Here is a 20,576-nt window from a genome sequence, read left to right on the forward strand (position 1 = left end):
GAATGGCAAAACGGAGGAACTGCTGATGCGGTGGCCAAACAGGGATATGCAAGTAGGCTTCCTTGAGATCCAGGACAGTAAGAAACTCCCCCAGTTCCACTGCCGCCACCACAGATTCCAGTGTCTCCATGCAGAAATGCTGCACAGAAAGACACCGATTTACCTTCTGGAGATTGAGAATGGGCTGGAAGGAGCCATCTTTCCAAGGGAAAACAAAGTAAATCGAATATCAGTCCAAGCAAACCTTGGGAGGCGGCACTGGCACCACAGCTCCCGGGTGCAGCAGTGACCTCAATGTGGTCCAAACTGCCGCACGTTTGAAGGCCATGGCACACCGGGACTCCAGAAACAAACACTCTGTGCACGGGAGAAGTGAATTCCAGCTTGTAACCTTCTCGGATAATATTCAAGACCACTGGTCAGAAGTGATTTTGGTCCACTCTTCATACAAGCAAGTCAGCCGACTGCCTATGTCGGGCACTGAAGAGCAAACCGGTGCTCCATTATTGGGTTGGGCGTCCGCCCGCTTCCCGATGTACAGCAGTACCGGAGGGGGCTTATCCCCTCGAAAGGGCGAGTACTGTTGTAAATGAGAACGCTGGAAAGATCCCGCCGACCTGCCTGGCCGGAATCGGCAGGCCTCCCACAGGTGGGGTCCAGCAGGCCCCATCCTCAACGAGGTCTTGGGTCTATCCTCAGGAAGCCACTGAGAGTCACCCAAGTCTTTAACAATCTTGAAGTCCTCCCCAAAAAGAAGCTTACCACAGACACTGCTTAGACGCCATGTCCACAGCCCAAGAAGCAGCCACAGCAAATGGCGGGAAAACACCATCAGCGGCATCTGTTTAGCAACGGCACGTACCAAATCATAGAGAGAATCAGCAAGCCCTGACTCTGTATGAGACAAGGAGTCCCCAAAAACCATTCCAGAATCCCAGTCTTGCTCAGCTAAGGAATCCTCTGGCAGCGTAAGAACTGCAAATAGAGGCTTGAAGGGCAAGCACCAACACCTCAAAGGCATATTTAACAGAGGCCTCCAAACGCAGATCCTGCGTGTCCTTCAGTGCTACCCCTCCCTCTACTGGGAGGGTGGTCATCTTAGTAACAGCCATTACTAAGGTGTCTACCTTAGGAAGAAGAAACTACTCTCCATATTCCGTAGCCACAAGGTACAGGCAAGCCATCACCTTGGCTACCTTCAAACCCCCTTCAGGTCGATCCATTGGACTGAAATAAGTTCCTGAATGGCCTCATGGATCAGGAAAAGGATTTAGATGGGCTTCTCCTAGTAGCCATCTTGGGGTTGACAGTAGCTGCAGCCTGTGCCTCAGGGTCAGAAATATTCAAGGCCTCCAAGGCAATATAGACGAGTGCAGGAAGCTCTTCCCTATGAAAGAGGCGGACCACAGAAGGATCAGAGTCCACCTGGGCCACCTCGTCCTCCTCCAACTGATCCATCCATCCAAGGACGCTTTGAGGCATATTTTCAAAGCACTTAGCCTTCCAAAGTTCCATAGAAACCTATGGAACTTTGGAAGGCTAAGTGCTTTGAAAATATGCCTCAAAGAGTCCCCCGAAAAGGTAGCCACCGAGGGGGAACCGAAGACAGGTCCCCCCCTCCTCCATCACAGAACTGGCGCCTAAATGCTGCCTTTTGAGAGCCAGATTCTCAACCAAAGAGAGGGCCACCAAGCTCAAATTCGGCACAAAAGCCTCTGGAGGGGGAACACCAGAGAAGGGCTGCTGAGGCAAGGTCCTAGTAAATAAGCCTCGTGCATGAGGAGAACGAAACCAGGAAGAAAAACTCCCCTGGACCAGCAGAATTGGGAACCAACCTCGAAGAGGCCCCAGGGACAGAAAAATTCCCCTCCGCAGAGCACCTGAAAATGCTGCAGGCCAAGAACACTCAAAAGCTGAAATCAGCTGAGAGGTGGGAACCGTGTTGGCAGGCGTCTACAAGATGGTACACGCTCCCACCTCATCAGAGCAGGAAACTGGCAGTTCAGGAGGGAGAGCCTCTCTGTTGCCCGCCAAGGCTAGCGGGCACCCAGTCACACAAAACTCTGCTGCACAGCACCACTTACTGCAGCAGGAACATCTCTTGACCACTTCAGTCGCCATCACAGTTACGGTACCGATGTGCCAAAAAGCAGCACTCACCAAGCCGGCACGTTCCAAGGCTGCAGCGGGGCCTCCCAGCAAGTTAATCTGCAGCCCGATTGGCACACAGAGATACAGGCACAGTGTAAGGCAGCACAGGGAAGCTCCACCACATAGCTCTCCCAGTAATCTCTTCTCAATTCTCGGGTTTTTTTTTCTCTTTTTTTTACAGCAGTTAAAGGCTAAAGAGGTCAACCCCCCCCCCCCCCCCCTTTTTTTTTTTTTTTTAATTGATGAGGAAGGCAAGAGCTCAGGACACCGGGAGGGAAGGGCACACAGAGTGCAGGGATCCAGGAGACCGAATATGCCCCAAAGTCGGCACCAAAAGTCAAACACCTCCCACACTCAACTTGGCCCACTGGGCTTAGGAGTAGCCCCAACAGAAGAATCCAGGAGCTGCTGAAAAGCCGTCTACCACCTGCTGGAGATAGAGATATACTGGATTAAGGAGGAGCCTGGTTGAAGTAGGAGCTGGCCGTCTGATATCACTGCCTTCAATTTGTTATCTCTATCTCCACCTGCTGGTAGACAGACACAACCCACCAGCTCCTCGATTCATCTGCTGCAGAGGCTAAGGAAACATTTTTTGAAAGTTATCTGCAGTGATCTATGGGTTCTGTTTTGCAGATCTGATCAGTTTTGGACAGTTCTATCATAGATTATTTTTTGGCCTTCCAAATCTTTAATTAACATCAACACTTCTATGTCACATCCCATTTCCTAATGTTTTTCTGACAGATGAAACTGCTAGCTGGTAGCGTTAAGATTTTTATAGCCTTATGAGTGCATTGTTTTCATTTTCAAATACTTAAGAGGTGCTCACAGTTGCAGAAAGTAGACAGAACAATCAGAAGATGAGAGGTCAGAAGGGCAACAATGTTTGTTGAACCATAAAATTGCCTTCACCTAACTGAAGGCCTACCAAGTCAATCCCTTGGGCCAGCCTCATCATCATCACCAAAAAAACAAATAAGGTAACTGTTGCCATACTGGGAGAGATCAAAGGTCCATCAAAGCCAGTATCCTTTTTCCAGTGGCAAATTCAGATCACAAGTACCTGGCAAGACCCCAGAACAACAAAATAGATTTTTGTTGCTTATCCTAGAAATATGCAGTGGATTTTCCCCAAGTCTGTCTTAATAATGGCTTATGGACTTTTCTTTTAGGAAGTTATTCACATCTTTTTTAAATCCTGCTAAGCTGTTTTTTACCACGTTCTCTGGCAACTAATTCCAGAGTTTAATTACACATGAGTGAAGAAATATTTTCTCCGATTTTAAATTTACTATTTAATAGCTTCATTGGGCGCCCCCTAGTCTACGCATTTTTGGAAAGAGTAAACAAGCAATTCACGTCCACCCATCCCATTCCACTTATTATTCTACAGACCTCTATTATATCTCCCCTCAGCTGTCTCTTCTTCAAGCTGAAGAGCCCTAAGCACTTTAGCCTTTCCTCAAAGGAAAGTCATCCCATCCCCTTTATCATTTTCATCGCCCTTCTCAGAACCTTTTTTAATTCCACTATCAGGCTCATTTTCAAAAGAGAAAAACATCCAAAAGTGACATGTCTGTATTTGGACATTTTTCTCACAAAAACGTCCAAATCAGTATTTTCGAAAACTTTTTTAGACGTTTTTCTCTGATGTCCACCAGAAGTGCATCTAAATCTCAAGAGGGTGTGCCAGGGGCGTGTTCAAGGCAGGACTTGGGCGTTTCTAAGACTTAGACGTTTTTCAGCCATAATGGAACAAAACAAAAACATCCAGGACTAAAATTTAGATGTTTTGAGCTAGATCTCTTTTTATAACGAATAGATGCAGTGGAAATTGAACCCACTACCTCAGGATCAAAGTCCACCACTAGGCTACTCCTCCACTCCTCACAAAAAGCTGCTCTTAGCCACCCAGTGGTCACTAACCCCCCTCCCACCCCCCAAAAAAAGTGATTAAAAATATTACTTGCCAGCCTTCTCATGTTATACTCAGGTCCATCAGAATAGCATGCAGGTTCCTGGAGTAGTCTAGTAGTGGTGCAGTGCACTGCAGACAGGTGGACCCAGGCTTCTATCTCCTCCTACCTGTTACACTTGTGGAGGAAACTGTGAGTCCTCCAAAACCCACCAGAAACCCACTGTACCCACATATTGGTGCCCCCTTCACTTGTAAGGGCTATGGTAGTGGTGTACAGTTGGGGGTAGTGGGTTTTGGGGGAGGGGGAATCAGCAGACAAGGTAAAGGAGCAATGGTGAGATGTGTACCTGAGGGCATTTTATAAAGTCCACTGCAGGGCCCTCAAGGATGCCCTATTGCTTTCCTGGGATGTCACTTTTCCACTATTCTACCTGATGCCAAGCATTGTATTGTTCTTTTAATAACATCTGAGCCTTGTGTCTATTGTTTATCAGTAGATTTGGGCTTTGAATTCAGATCTATAGATAAAAAGGAGGTCTCATTACATATATCTAAATACCAGAGTGCTATTTTTCCATACTACACAGCAAGAGTGTACATTCCCTAATTACCTGTCCCAATACAACTGAAGCTTTTACCTCCTCAGTGCATAGTAACATAGTAGATGACGGCAGAAAAAGACCAGCACGGTCCATCCAGTCTGCCCAACAAGACAACTCATATGTGCTACTTTTTGTGTATACCCTACTTTGATTTGTACCTGTGCTCTTCAGGGCACAGACTGTATAAGTCTGCCCAGCACTATCCCCGCCTCCCAACCACCGGCTCTGGCACAGACCGTATAAGTCTGCCCAGCATTATCCCCGCCTCCCAACCACCAGCCCCGGTACATCATCTTCCCAAAAGAATCCAGGGCCCTAGCTTCTTTGTCTGGGGGAGCCAAGGCGTAGTCCCTAGTATGCATGGCTCTTTTGAGAGCGGATTCCACCACCATGGTGTCATGTGGCAACTGAGGCCTTACAAGCCCAGGCACACAGTGGATCCGATACTGGGTGGCAATCTTCTTGGGGACAACAGGGACACCCAGTTCCTGATGAGGACTGCCGTAAGTACCTTGTGGAAAGGGGCCATCACAGCCTCTTTAGGAGGAGATGTATAGGCCAGGAGCTCGAGCATCTTGGCTCTTGACTCAACCTCCACAAAAGATGGGAAAGACAGGCTCTCTGGGGGTGACTGTCTCCTTTCAGGTGGTGGGGAGGGCTCAGTAGGAATCCCATAAGACTCATCTGAGGAAAAGTATCTGGGATCCTCCTCAGTGTCGGATAAGATTGCCCTATGGGATGTCCGAGACCGGGCCTGCTTCGACGCTGAGGAGCCATGTCCTTGACAGCAGTGTCGAGACCGGCTCTCAACTCGACTCCGGTGAAGATTCCTCCTCAGACATCAAGGGGGGTACCGGCCTAGGTGGCAGTTGGCATCAGAGGCCACACCGCAGACTGAAGGCCAAGCGGGGCCACAGTGGGAGGTATGGTAGGTACAAGCAGCCCCGAAACACAGCGTTGCATGAGGCCATCCAGCAGTTCAGGAAGCAAGGCCCGGATGCACTCGAGGGTCGACATCGAGAAAAGCTGAGGCGTCGGCTGAGGCTCAGGTTGCAGAACCACTGGGGCCAATACGGGAGCAGGTTCTCAGCTGCTTGGAGACAAGCGCATCGGCACCTCCTGAATGGAGGGAGGGGGGTCCTCCTGGTGCCAGTGCATCTCGGGTGCTGAATCCCTCGGCATCCTGGACCTCCCGGCACCTTGTATAGACTGTGCTTCTTGGCCTTCACCTGAAGCACATCACCCTTGCTCCTTGGTGCCGATGAGGACCTTGAATCCTCACGTCGCCTCAGGATCAGGTCCAACGATGGGGGGGCCTGCACAGCATGAGGCCTCGAGACAGGTGGGACCCACTCAATGCCACACTGCTCCCAGTGTCTTGAGGTCTCGAAGAAACCACGCTTACTGATGCTCCCGATGCTGGTAAGACACTGGACGTTGATGCCGACGACGCCGACCTTGATGTCGAGAAACCGGACCTGGCTCCAAAAATCTTTTCACATTGAGCCTCCTGGGAAACCTGGGTCCTTTTCTTCATGTGAAGACAAAGCACACAGTTAGCAGGGCTATGGTCGGGCCCAAGACACTGCAGAGATCAAGAATGGGTGTCCTTTCCCGAGATGGTCCGGTTGCACTGGGTACAATGCTCGAAGCCACTGGGAGTCTTCGTGGATATGGACGGGAAGACCTCATCGGCCAAATCTAATGACTTGATGGTGCCTGAAAAAGGGGTGAAGGCATGAAAAAAGGGAGTACCTGACTAGAGTCAGGGCCTAAAAGCAGCCCACATCAAAAATAAAGGAAACTTAAACAGGAGCAAAACAAATACTAATATAAGAATTTTTTTTTTTAAGAAATAAATCTGAAATGTAAATGTAAATGGTTTCATCCCTGTGTGGATTCTCTGATGCCGTGTGAGGCTTTCTTTCAAACCAAAGCTTTTACCACACTCAGGACATGTAAATGGTTCACTCCTGTGTGTATTCTCTGGTGCATTGTGAGGTTTACCTTCTGATCAAAGCTTTTACCAGACTCTATAAAATGCAAATGGTTTCTCTCCCATGTGGACTTTCTGATGCACTTTGAGATTTACATTACAACCAAAGCTTTTACCACACTTAGAACAGGTGGATGGTTTCACTCTACTGTAGATTTTCTTGTGTATTTTATATGTTTTGCATTTGGACGTTTTTTGTTTGAAAATGGACCAAACAATAAAACGTCCAAATCACAAAGCGTTTTTCCAAACAGCATTTTCAAAAGGAAAAGATAAGACTTTTTTTGTAGACCTTTCCTACTCTGATTTTGGACGTTTTACAAAAACATCCAAATTCAGACTTAAGACGTCATATCCAAAATGCCCCTTATGCATTTGATTTGCCTAAAGTCACAAGGAGCTGCAGTGGGAATCAAACCCATGTTGCCATCATCAAAGCCCGCTTCACTAACCATTAAGCCACGCCTCCTCTATTTTGGACGTTTTTTGTTTGAAAATGGACCAAAAATAAAACGTCCAAATCACAAAACGGTTTTCCAAACAGTATTTTCAAAAGGGAAATATAGACTGGGTTTTTTTTGTTGAAAATTTACCTTCTTTCCTGTTCTGGATTTGGACGTTTTTTGTAAAACGTCCAAATTCAAACTTAGATGTCATATCGAAAATGCCCCTCTATATCTTTTTTGAGATGTGGTGACCAGAATCGCACACAATACTCGAGGTGTGGTCGCACCATGGAGCGATACAAAGGCATTATAACGTCCTCATTTTTGCTTTCCATTCCTTTCCTAATGAATCAACTAAAATAAATGTCCAAACATCTCCCACATGATGTCTGGACATTTGTAGGTAGTGCTGTTGCTTGATTCAGAAGAATAAGTGCAACTATTTTTTTTTTTTTTAATTATAAGAATTTAATTTTACAAGCACTAAAATAACTTGCCAGAAATACAGACAAAATAATACAAGAATTATTTCAATCAAGTAATTATAAACTCTTCCTTAGACCACAAAACATGGAGAGTGAAACAAGACAAGGAGATCAATTAAACAACAGTAAACAAAGAAAACGTGGTATTAAGTGCAACTATTAAAGGAGAAAAACTATACGTGCATACAAATGCTGAAAAGTCTAATGCCACAGAAACCAATACACAATTTTAAAATTCTGCCAATTTCCTAGTGATCCTGTGAGAAATCTGACACATCCAACTACCCTTATACTGATCTGTGCATAAGTACCTACCTTATAAATCAGTTCAACAATGACCAACTGCAGAATATCTCCAAACGTCTGCACTTGGTCAATGCAGGTACTCAGGTAATCCAATGCACGATCCTAAGGGGACAAAAGCAATAAACAATTTGTGTAATGGAAAAATCCGTTCTACCCCCCTCACCTCCCAAATATGTTATTCACTGCATTTCAATTAAAACTTAAGGATTACCAATGGGCCCATAAACAATCTTTGAAATCCCACAAAAAGATGATATGCTGATAACTTGAAAATGCTCCAAAACAACCATATCCTGCTTTAGTTGTTACATTAACTTTTGAAACCAATGGAGAACTGGATATGAAGATTTTTTTTTCAGCTATAATGTGTGTGTGTTTCTAGATGAAAGAAGAGGCAACAATTCCTGTTCTTATGCCCTAGATTGGTGCAATCTTTTTCCTAAAATATCCATGCAAATGCATTGTGAAATAAGTATTCTAAATCTGTTTGCTTTAAATCCTGAGTTATCTTTTCCTTTTAGCGATAATATTCCACTTGGAGCATCCACCCACCTTTAAATTTCTCTTTTTTTAGTATAGCTACTGTGGTGTACCTATTTCCTCTATATATTAATCTGACTGTAAGTTGCTCCTTAGTGTTTGTGCTCTTTCCTGGTCATATTGGTAGACTTTGGTGTCTGATGAAATGATAAAGGGATTGCCTCTCTTTTCTCCTACTTATTTTGCTTCATTTGTTATGTTGTTTTGTATCCAATTCCACTTTTTATTCAAAAGTTACTCTTCTATTACATCTGAGGAAATTTGCATCAACAAAAAAATGTCACTCCTGAACAAAGTGAGCATTTGCTCACTTACAGCATAAAAAGTACCTCCAGTCCTATATGATTGACTGGGGGCGAAGCATGGTTGTGTTGTACGAGCTAGCTCTATGAGTAAGGGTAAGGGAAAGGTGTGAGTTTCTCACTCCAAGCCCATGTCCCTTTCTGCTCCTGGTCCTATCAAAGCTGTTCATTGTCCAGAGAGCTTCAAGTAGATGGGTGAAGTCAGTGAGTGGGTTGTTTATGCTGTTGCCCTCTCTGGACACGGCTGAACTTTTACCAGAAGCACAAGCTGATCAACTACATCAGCACTGAAAACACCTAGTGCACCCCACCCTTCCTGTGCAAGAGCAGATTGATGATGTCATCAGCAGCAGCACAGCTGAAGGAGTGTACAAAGTCTTGGTCTTCACTCCTATCCTCAAGGACTGACAACAGGTGAGGTTTTCAGGAAATCCTTATTAAATATGTACCAAAGATCTGGATGCCTATTACCACCACTGTATGCAATTCTCTTGTGCATATTCATTAAGAATATACTAAGAAACCTGATCTGTTGGCAGCTCTTGAGAAGTGAAAACAAAGGGCACAGGGGATTATTAGTATATGGCCAGGAAACACTGGGGTTTGTTAAAGCCAATGCTAAATCCAACATTACTCCAGTGAGTGTCCTGCACAAGTGTGCAACACCACAGAATTTGCAAGGAACTGTAAATTCTCACACACAATCTGGAAAGGGAAATGACAATGTTGGCAGCGTAGGTCAGGAAAGAAAAAGAGGCAGCTCTATCAGCCCATGTGGACGCAAAAAGAGGTGGCAGAGTTCCACTATTAAAGTGCTAAGGGTTGGTACAGCACAGAGAACAGAAGGAGTGAGTCAGCAAGATTGCTGGTTAGGGGAGAGTGAGCAGTGCAGAACAGGGGAAAAATGAGCTGTGCACACATATTGGGGGGGGGGGGGGGGGGGGGGAAGGTATGAGGGTCACCTAATGATTCACTATTTACAATACTCCTAAGGGAATTTTGATTAAAAAATTTAAATTCTTCAAAGCTTTACTGCATTTTTAATTAATCATTCAAAAGCTGATTACATTTTGTTGTCAAATAAGGTATGCATAATTTTAAAATATTTTGCACAAATTTATTATTTTGGGTGCAGAATTCTCCCTGGAGTAATACAGGTACTATTTAAAAAATACGTTTGAGACTTTTACCTGGTCAGCATGAATGAGCATCATAAAAGCATTTCTTTTGCAGCTTGCATCTTTTTCATTCACTAGGAAATCATGGATTAATTCAGGGGCATCAGGAATCAAATGTTCAAAATTTCTAAAATGAATAAAATTAGTTTTATTGAACAATTCTAAAATGAATTAGCTTTGTTGAACAAACAATTCAACGACTTAAAATATACACTAATGTTTGGGATAACAGAAAATATGTCTAAGTTTCTTCCAAAGCCTTTCATGGACATAAACACTAACCACTATATAAAAATAAGATTTTGTCCACAGCACCCAAAAAAAGTTTTTTGTTTTAATATTTTAAACACTGCAATAAAGTCATTTGTCTTTCAGTGGTATTGCAGAAATAAAAATCCTGATGCCCCTGTACTCAGCCATCACCGCAATTCCAAAAAACAGAAGTTACATCATTGAAGTGACATGAAAAATCCCAGGTGACTGATTTACTACTGGATCCAATTGCAAGAACCATGTTTAAAAACAAAGTGATATGAGAAGACTTATTTCTTAAACAAATCCTATTTCCATTATCATAGCCTCCTATATAGTAAATAGAACTCTTACCATAAACATGCAAATGAAGCAGAAAAAGTATTTGACAAAGGACCTCATGAAAGACTCCAGAGGAAATTGAAGAGTCATGGGATAGGAGGTAGTGTCCTACTGTGGATTAAAAACTGGTTAAAAGATAGAAAACAGAGAGGAAGTGACGTCGTGCTACCTGATGGCTGCCTGAATTCAATGCTCCGTTGCTTCCCCACCATTAATAAGCGTTATTAGACTCCATCCATATTATATAAGTGCCTTTTTCCTCTCTGGTACTTGCTACTGTCCCGCTGCAAAGTCGAGGGCGTTTGTAGAGCGGAAATGTCAGCAGTTAGGAAGGAGAGCTTGTGGCAGCCAGTCAACTCATCCGGCAAGGCCCAGCGCCGCCACGTTTCTCCAGCACGGGTCTCGCGCTCGGACTCTGACTCAGCGCTTTCAGCAGTGGAGGAGAGCATAGGTGTGTCTGATGGCAGTTTTTTTAAAGAATTGACCAAATGCCTTAAAGAAATACGGGAAGAGATTAAAATATCTCGGACTGAAATACTGGACCGTATTGAGGGGCTTAGCGTGGATCTTAAGGAGTTGGGGGGCCAAGTTGAGGAGCTGGAGCAGAGGGTGGACGGGCATGATGACCTCCTTCATGGGGCTGAGTCCCGTTTGGATAAGCTAGATGCAGAGTATGATGAATTGCTGTACAAAATGGATGCTCTTGAGAATCGTGGTCGGCGGAATAATCTACGTCTGAGGGGTGTCCCTGAAGTGGGCGACAAAGAAGATGTTCCTACAATTGTGAAGGTGTTGTGTGGGAAATTGCTGGGCTCGGAGGAGGTGGTTATCGAGCGTGCTCATCGGGCCCTCGGTAAGGGAGTAGATAATAAACCTCGAGATATTAGCTTGTTTTGCCTCCTTCGCGACTAAAGAGGAAGTTTTGCAGCAGGCTCGACAGGTGAACTCTGTGGACTATAATGGAGCGCAGATTACGGTATTTCAAGATCTGTCCCAATATACACTAAATAGGAGACGGCTAATGAAACCAGCTTTGGATGTCTTGCTGCAGAATAAGATCCCCTATTGTTGGGCGTTTCCGTTTGCTCTGTGCTTCACAACGGGGGGCAAGCGGTACAGGCTCCGTTCCTTAGCAGAGGTGTGGAAGATTCTGCGTGGCAAAGGACTGACAATGGCGGAGGCCCCACCAACTGATAAAATTGCCCCAGCGAGAGCTAAGCTTCAGCAATGGAAACGTGTAGAGATTAAAGCTAAGAAAGCTTCAGTGGACACCTGAGCTGTTCTTGGGACTGGGCATTAGCACTAGTTTTACACAAGTAATCTGTATGTTCATCATGTACTACTGTTTAGTATTCTGCCAGTTAGAGGATAAATATGAGCTGCTTGTTTGTAGTTAGGTTGTATGAGGTATGGGGTTGAACAGGTTGAATGTTGGAAGTAGGAATTGTATTTGCTAGGTGGAGGGGGGGGGAGACTGGGGGGTAGTTCAGGGGCGTTGGGGGTCAGGTGGGTGTTCTTCTTCTAATATTCCCAGGTGGGAGAGAGGGATTCCTTTATGCTAGGGGGTCTTGGTGCCTGGTGGTTCGTGGGGGGAGGAAGAGGGAGGTTGGGTGAGGTGGGTAGGGGAGGGAGGGGGTGGGGTGTCTGTGTGGGGGGGGGTTGGGGTTTTTTTGTTTGTTTGTTTTTTCTCTGTCTCCTCTTGCTCTTCATCATGTTTGGCGACCTTGGGTCCCAGGTTATACATAGACCATTGGCATGCAATCTGACGTCTAAATGAGTGTAGATTTAAAGTTTTTGACGTACAATGTTAAAGGCCTAAATTCTCCTCAGAAGCGTCAAAAGTTGTTCAAAGAATTGCAGTACCATAAACCTCATGTAATATTTTTGCAGGAGACTCATTTAAATAAGGCTCATGAAAAATATTTCATCATCATTATCCATATGTCTACTGTGCCTCTGCGGCTGAAGCACCGAGGAAACGGGGGGTTGCAATTTTGTTTCACTCTTCCTTGCGGGTTCAAGTGCTGAAGATTCGGAGGGACCCTGCAGGTAGGTTTTTGCTTTTACATGTCCTATTGAACGATTTAGCGTTTACATTGGTTGCAGTTTATGCGCCCAATGAATCACAGGGGGAATTTTTTGTTCAGCTCGGAAAAGTTGTCCAATCAGACCCCTATGGTAAACTGGTACTGGGAGGTGACTTCAATTCTTGCTTTGACCCATCTCTGGATAAGTCAGGGGTAGTGTCGGGATCTGATGTTACCAACTCTAAGGCGCTTGATGAGTTGGCTCAGGGCTTGGCCATCTCTGACGTGTGGCGATTACATCACCCTAGGGTACGGGATTATTCTTTCTAGTCACACCCACATGATTCTTATTCTCGACTAGATTAAGTTGATCCAGGGGGGTTGTCTTTCAGATATTGGCCCTACAACTATTTCGGATTACTTTCCGGTTTGGGTTCAGTTGCCATCTGTATGTAAGGAAGATAGAGATAGTAGGTGGACTTTGAATGTGTCCTTGTTAAAAGAAGATGAGATTGTAGCAAAATATCGAACCATTTTGATGGAATATCTTGACTTTAAACTCGGGGCCCTCTTTGAGGATAGTCTGGGACGCTTTAAAGGCCGTGACACGGGGGTTCTTCTTAAAGGTTGCAAGCTCGCGGGCTAGGGCGAGGAGGCAGAAAGTGTCGGACTGTATTTCGCAAATATCTCAGTTAGAGGCCATTTATAAGTCCTCTCCTTCAATTAATGTCATGAGAAGGATCCAATCTCTCTGGTTAAGACTAGATAATATCTACTCAGATCAGCTACTCTTTATCCAAAAGCAACAAAAACAGCTTCATTATTTCAATCAAAATAAACCTGGTCGTTCTTTGGCCCTTAAACTGAGACAGCAACGATTTGAGCGCACTATTTTGAGGATTGGAGATGGGAAATCTGGGTTGTTGACTAAATCTTCTTTGATTCGACAGCGCTTTCAGTCCTTCTACCAGTCGTTATATTCTGCGGATTCTAAGATTCGGCCAGAGGCCATTGAGGCCTTCTTGGCAGCTCAGAATCTTCCTTCCCTATCAGTGGAACAAAGTAGTTTCTCAGATGGCATTATTAAGGTTGAGGATGTTGCCAAAGTTTTGAAGGAGCTACCTTCCGGGAAGGCTCCTGGTTTGGATGGATTACCAAATGACTTCTATAGGACCTTTAGAGGGGAGCTTGCTCCTCTTTTGGTTGAAATTCTTAATGGTATATGGGGAGGAGAGGCTCTACCTAGCTCCACGATGGAGGCCTGGATAGCAGTAATTCCGAAGGCTGGGAAGGATAGAACGGAGTGTGCTTCATACCGTCCTATATCCATTCTCAATTCCAATGTCAAAATCATAGCTAAGGTCCTTGCAAATAGGTTAGCAAAGGTACTTCCAAATCTAATCCACTCTGACCAGGTAGGGTTTGTCCCTCAGAGGCAGGCCAAGGACAATGTTCGTCGCACGATTAATGTGTTACATGTAGCTAAAAAATCTAATGTTCCTTTGTGTCTCCTGGGGTTAGATGCTGAAAAAGTGTTTGATCGTGTTCATTGGCCTTTTATGATTGGTGTTATGGAGCGTTTGGGATTTGTAGAGGAATTTAGGGGGTGGACTCAGGCTCTCTACAATTCCCCGAGAGCATGCGTTCGAATAAATGGGGGCAATTCTCCTATGTTCCCTTTGTCTCGGGGTACTCGACAAAGTTGTCCTCTTTCAACCCATGCTCTTTGCTTTGGTTATGGAACCTCTTGCTATCGCTATCCGCTCTAATGTTAATATTTCAGGTGTTGTGGTTGGAGACCAGGAATACAAGTTGGCAATGTTTGCAGATGATATTTTACTTTCCTTAACTAAACCGCTACTTTCTATGCCTAACCTAATCCAGCTCCTAGATGAATATTCATCAGTCTCCGGATTTAAGCTTAATATGACTAAATCGGAGGCTATGGCTACTGGTGTTCCGGACCCGATTTTAACATCCTTACAACAGCCTTTTTCATTTCGATGGGTTACCTGGGGCATTAGATATCTGGGGATTCATTTAACTAAGAATTTTTCTGAATTATTTTCTGCCAATTATCCCCCCCCCCCCTTTTTTTGTGGGAACTGTACAAAGACATGGAGGTTTGGGGTTCCCTTGAGCTGTCCTGGTTCAGCAGAATTGCTACTTTAAAAATGAATGTGATACCCCGCTTGCTGTATCTTTTTCAGGTTCTTCCACTTCGTTTGTCGCGTGATTTTCTTTCGGGTCTCCAGAATCGTTTGTTTCGCTTTATCTGGTCCAGTAAGCGGTCACGGCTTTCCAGAAATGTGCTCCATCGGGACCAGAAAGAGGGTAGTCTGGGGGTACCGAATATATTTTGGTATTACAAAGCAGTTCAGGCTCGGGCTGCCATTGAATGGTTCCTCGCAAGCCCCCAGAAGAAATGGATAGGTCTGGAACAGGTTTCTGCGGGAGTATGCCCTTTGCGTCTGTCTATGTGGCTTCCCAGGAGATATCGTTCCGTTAGTAGTGATGTTTGCCCTTCGATACTTACCACTTTTTATTATTGGGATAGTTTATTTGCTAAGCCTTACCTGGTTCTCTCGAAATTCACGCCGTTAGCATTTCTTTAAAAGGGACTGAAACAGAAATTCTAGATAAGGCACGTTCCATAGAATTCCATTCATCATCATCCACTGTCACACCCAGCTCCCGATGCCAAAGCAGACGATGCCAATGAACATGATCAGAAGCTTAGCCGGTGGTAGGAGGCAGGGCTGGTGGTTGGGAGGTGGGGATAGTGCTGGGCAGACTTATACGGTCTGTGCCAGAGCCGGTGGTTGGGAGGCGGGGATAGTGCTGGGCAGACTTATACGGTACAAATCAAGGTAAGTACATAAGTACATAAGTAGTGCCATACTGGGAAAGACCAAAGGTCCATCTAGCCCAGCATCCTGTCACCGACAGTGGCCAATCCAGGTCAAGGGCACCTGGCACGCTCCCCAAACGTAAAAACATTCCAGACAAGTTATACCTAAAAATGCGGAATTTTTCCAAGTCCATTTAATAGCGGTCTATGGACTTGTCCTTTAGGAATCTATCTAACCCCTTTTTAAACTCCGTCAAGCTAACCGCCCGTACCACGTTCTCCGGCAACGAATTCCAGAGTCTAATTACACGTTGGGTGAAGAAAAATTTTCTCCGATTCGTTTTAAATTTACCACACTGTAGCTTCAACTCATGCCCTCTAGTCCTAGTATTTTTGGATAGCGTGAACAGTCGCTTCACATCCACCCGATCCATTCCACTCATTATTTTATACACTTCTATCATATCTCCCCTCAGCCGTCTCTTCTCCAAGGTATACACAAAAAATGGCACATGGGAGTTTATCTTGTTGGGCAGACTGAGTGGACCATGCAGGTCTTTTTCTGCTGTCATCTACTATGTTACTATGTTATTTAATCCCCTTTTTCCACTGGGTCTTGACCCGAGGCCTTTTTCAGATTGGTTTTCTAGAGGATTGGAGACGTGGGGTCAATTTTTTGATGAAGATGTATTTATTCCATTTGATAACATATGCTATCTCGCCCAGGGAATTTTATGCTTATACACAAGTGAAGCACTTTCTTTCTTCAGCTGCCATAAGAGATAAGGTGACGAGAGGCTTCTTTTCTGGAGGACTTGTGTGAAGACTCTAGGGGAACGCGGGGCCTTATCTCATGCCTATACACTTATCAGCATAGACTAGTGAAGCCTCTGTTGAGCATCGTCTGCTTTGGCATCGGGAGCTGGGTGTGACAATGGATGATGATGAATGGAATTCTATGGAACGTGCCTTATCTAGAATTTCTGTTTCAGTCCCTTTTAAAGAGAACACTGTAAAAGTTTTATATAGGTGGTACTTGACTCCAGCACACTTGCATCACATGTTTCCAACGACATCTCCATTATGCTGGAGGGAATGTGGGCCACGGGGTACTATGGGCCATCTGTGGTGGTCATGTGTTAAGATTCGTGCTTTCTAGAAAGCTATTCAATAAAGGCTTCAAAAGTGGCTCTCAAAACCTATCAAATGGTCCCCTGAATTTTTTTTTTTCCAAAGAAACCACCTGGTCTAACTACATCTCAGTCCCTGTTGGTTAGGCATACAATGTTGGCAGCAAGATTACTCTGGCTGCTCATTGGAAATCTCCTCAAGTTCCTTCATTGGTAAAGTGGTTAAATAAACTATGGTACATTTGCAAAATGGAGAGACTCTGGGCAATATGTTATAAAACTTTGTCTAAATGGGAAGCCATCTGGGAACCTTTTGTGTCACATTGCTCATGTTGAGAGCTTGTGACTGGAGGGGAGAAGAGACTAGAGGGGCTGGTGGTGTGGGGGGGGGGACCTCGCCCTCCCCCCCCCCCCTTTTTTTTTCTTCTTCTTTCTTTTTGGTTGTTGTTGTGTTATGTTTTTTTGGGGGGGGTATTTGGGAGGGGGAAGAAAAACTTTGGTATAAATTCTTGAAGTACTCTGTTTGCTATCTTTACTGTTTGCGTAAACAAGTTACTAGCTTTATGTCTTTGGGGCTCGTTCAGAGTCTCAGGGAGGGGATTTTACACTTGTGTTCTATTTGGCATTGTGTTGTATCTGTTCGTGAACTGTTCTCAAACTTCAATAAAGACTTCTAAACATTAAAAAAAAAAACATAGAAAACAAGAGTAGGGTTAAATGGTCAGTATTCTCAATAGAGAAGGGTAGATAGTGGGGTTCCGCAGCGGTCTGTGTTGGGACCGCTGCTTTTTAACATATTTATAAATGAACTAGAGATGGGAATAACTAGTGAGGTAAATTTGCTGACGACACAAAGTTATTCAAAGTTATTAAATCGCAAGATGATTGTGAAAAATTACAAGAGGACCGGAACACTGACATAATAGCCCTGACAAAAAAGCCTCAACAAAACAGCCTTGTAACAAAATAGACCTTGACAAAATGGCCCCTCCCACAAAATAACCCTTGACAAAATAGTCCTCTAGAAAAAAATAACACATCACAAAAAAATAATGATAAATTACAAGTGAAATCTTCACTGATAAAGGCTCCTACCAGCATTGTATTGTATAGAGCATATGTAAATAAACAAAATCCTATAGCTACCAACTGGTATTCATAATCTGTTCTGCTGTTTAAGAAAACAATTCTTCCATCAACATGCTAATTAAAAAAAACAAACAAACAAACAAACAATATTGTCAGGGCTATCATTTTCTTAGTCTTACCAACCTTATCCTATTCGGCAAGGTAAGATTATTAGGAAAAAAATGCAGTGCCATATTCTGGGCAGCCTAATCGGGCCCGTTTGTCAGGGGGCTAATTTGTCAAGGGCTATATTGTGGGCAGGCCATTTTGACAGTGGCTGTTATGTCAGGGGCTATTATGTCGGGAGCTTTTTTGTTTGGAGCTTTTTGCCGGGGCTATTTTGTCCGGGTACCAAGAGGACCTTATGAGACTGAGCATCTAAAGGGCAGATGACGTTTAATGTGAGCAAGTGCAAAGTGATGCATATGGGAAAGAGGAACCCGAATTATAGCTATGTAAAGTGAATGATACATACCTGTAGCAGGTGTTCTCCGAGGACAGCAGGCTGATTGTTCTCACGACTGGGTGACGTCCGCGGCAGCCCCCACCAACCGGAAAAGGCTTCGCGGGACGGTCGGCACGCAGGGCACGCCCACCGCGCATGCACGGCCGTCTTCCCGCCCGTGCGCGACCGCTCCCGCCAGTTGAATGACAAGCAATAAAATATGAAACACAACTCCAAAGGGGAGGAGGGAGGGTAGGTGAGAACAATCAGCCTGCTGTCCTCGGAGAACACCTGCTACAGGTATGTATCATTCACTTTCTCCGAGGACAAGCAGGCTGCTTGTTCTCACGACTGGGGTATCCCTAGCTTTCAGGCTCACTCAAAACAAGAACCCAGGTCAATTGAACCTCGCAACGGCGAGGGTACAACAGAAATTGACCTACGAAGAACAACTAACCGAGAGTGCAGCCTGACCAGAATAAATTCGGGTCCTGGAGGGTGGAGTTGGATTTACACCCCAAACAAATTCTGCAGCACCGACTGCCCGAACCGACTGTCGCGTCGGGTATCCTGCTGGAGGCAGTAATGTGATGTGAATGTGTGGACAGATGACCACGTCGCAGCCTTGAAAATCTCTTCAATAGTGGCTGACTTCAAGTGGGCCACTGACGCTGCCATGGCTCTGACACTATGAGCCGTGACATGACCCTCAAGAGCCAGCCCAGCCTGGGCGTAAGTGAAGGAAATGCAATCTGCTAGCCAATTGGAGATGGTGCGTTTCCCGACAGCGACCCCTAGCCTGTTAGGGTCGAAAGAAACAAACAATTGGGCGGACTGTCTGTGGGGCTGTGTCCGCTCCAAGAAGAAGGCCAATGCTCTCTTGCAGTCCAATGTGTGCAACTGACGTTCAGCAGGGCGGGTATGCGGCCTGGGGAAGAATGTTGGCAAGACAATTGACTGGTTAAGATGGAACTCCGACACCACCTTCGGCAGGAACTTTGGGTGGGTGCGGAGCACTACTCTGTTGTGATGAAATTTTGTATACGGAGCATGAGCTACCAGGGCTTGAAGCTCACTGACCCTACGAGCTGAAGTAACTGCCACCAAGAAAATGACCTTCCAGGTCAAGTACTTCAGATGGCAGGAATTCAGTGGCTCAAAAGGAGGTTTCATCAGCTGGGTGAGGACGACGTTGAGATCCCATGACACTGTAGGAGGCTTGATAGGGGGCTTTGACAAAAGCAAGCCTCTCATGAATCGAACGACTAAAGGCTCTCCAGAGATGGCTTTACCTTCCACACGATAATGGTAAGCACTAATCGCACTAAGGTGATTCCTTACTGAGTTGGTCTTGAGGCCAGACTCTGATAAGTGCAGAAGGTATTCAAGCAGGTTCTGTGCAGGGCAAGAACGAGGTTCTAGGGCCTTGCTCTCACACCAAACGACAAACCTCCTCCACTTGAAAAAGTAACTCTTTTTAGTGGAATCCTTCCTAGAGGCAAGCAAGACCCGGGAGACACCCTCCGACAGACCCAACGCAGCGAAGTCTACGCCCTCAACATCCAGGCCGTGAGAGCCAGGGATTGAAGGTTGGGGTGCAGCAACGCTCCGTCGTTCTGCGAAATGAGAGTCGGAAAACACTCCAATCTCCACGGTTCTTCTGAGGACAACTCCAGAAGAAGAGGGAACCAGATCTGACGGGGCCAAAAGGGCGCTATCAGAATCATGGTGCCGCGGTCTTGCTTGAGCTTCAGTAAGGTCTTCCCCACCAAAGGTATGGGAGGATAAGCATACAGGAGGCCGGTCCCCCAATGAAGGAGAAAGGCATCTGACGCTAGCCTGCCGTGTGTCTGAAGTCTGGAACAGAACAGAGGCAGCTTGTGGTTGGTCTGAGAGGCGAAAAGATCCACCGAGGGGGTGCCCCACTCTCGGAAGATCTTGCGTACCACTCTGGAATGGAGCGACCACTCGTGCGGTTGCATGACTCTGCTCAGTCTGTCGGCCAGACTGTTGTTTACGCCTGCCAGGTACGTGGCTTGGAGGAGCATGCCGAACCGGCACGCCCAACGCCACATCCCGACGGCTTCCTGACACAGGGGGCGAGATCCGGTGCCCCCCTGCTTGTTGACGTAATACATTGCAACCTGATTGTCTGTACGAATTTGGATAATTTGGTAGGACAGCCGATCTCTGAAAGCCTTCAGTGCGTTCCAGATCGCTCGGAGCTCCAGGAGGTTGATCTGCAGATCCTTTTCCTGGAGGGACCACAGACCCTGGGTGTGAAGCCCATCGACATGAGCTCCCCACCCCAGGCGAGATGCATCCGTCGTCAGCACTTTCGTGGGCTGAGGAATTTGGAATGGACGTCCCAGGGTCAGATTGGTCCGAATGGTCCACCAGAGCAGTGAAGTGCGGCAACTGGTGGAGAGGCGGATGACATCTTCTAGATTCCCGGTGGCTTGGAACCACTGGGA

The 20,576-nt window shown here is 45.6% G+C and overlaps 1 protein-coding gene across 3 annotated transcripts in view; it reads right to left on the reverse strand.

Annotated features, from left to right (window-relative positions):
• COPB1 (coatomer protein complex subunit beta 1) overlaps positions 1-20,576 on the reverse strand; it is a 152,273-nt gene that overhangs the window by 86,383 nt on the left and 45,314 nt on the right. For all 3 annotated transcript variants that reach the window (XM_030201038.1, XM_030201040.1, XM_030201039.1), the window contains exons 5-6: positions 9,940-10,054; positions 7,917-8,009 (exon numbers count right to left, since the gene is read on the reverse strand). In XM_030201038.1, coding sequence (XP_030056898.1) covers positions 7,917-8,009; positions 9,940-10,054 — 208 coding nt within the window. The remainder of the gene's footprint in view (positions 1-7,916; positions 8,010-9,939; positions 10,055-20,576) is intronic.

The sequence above is a fragment of the Microcaecilia unicolor genome, chromosome 4 (assembly GCF_901765095.1).
Source record: "Microcaecilia unicolor chromosome 4, aMicUni1.1, whole genome shotgun sequence".
NCBI lineage: Eukaryota > Metazoa > Chordata > Amphibia > Gymnophiona > Siphonopidae > Microcaecilia > Microcaecilia unicolor.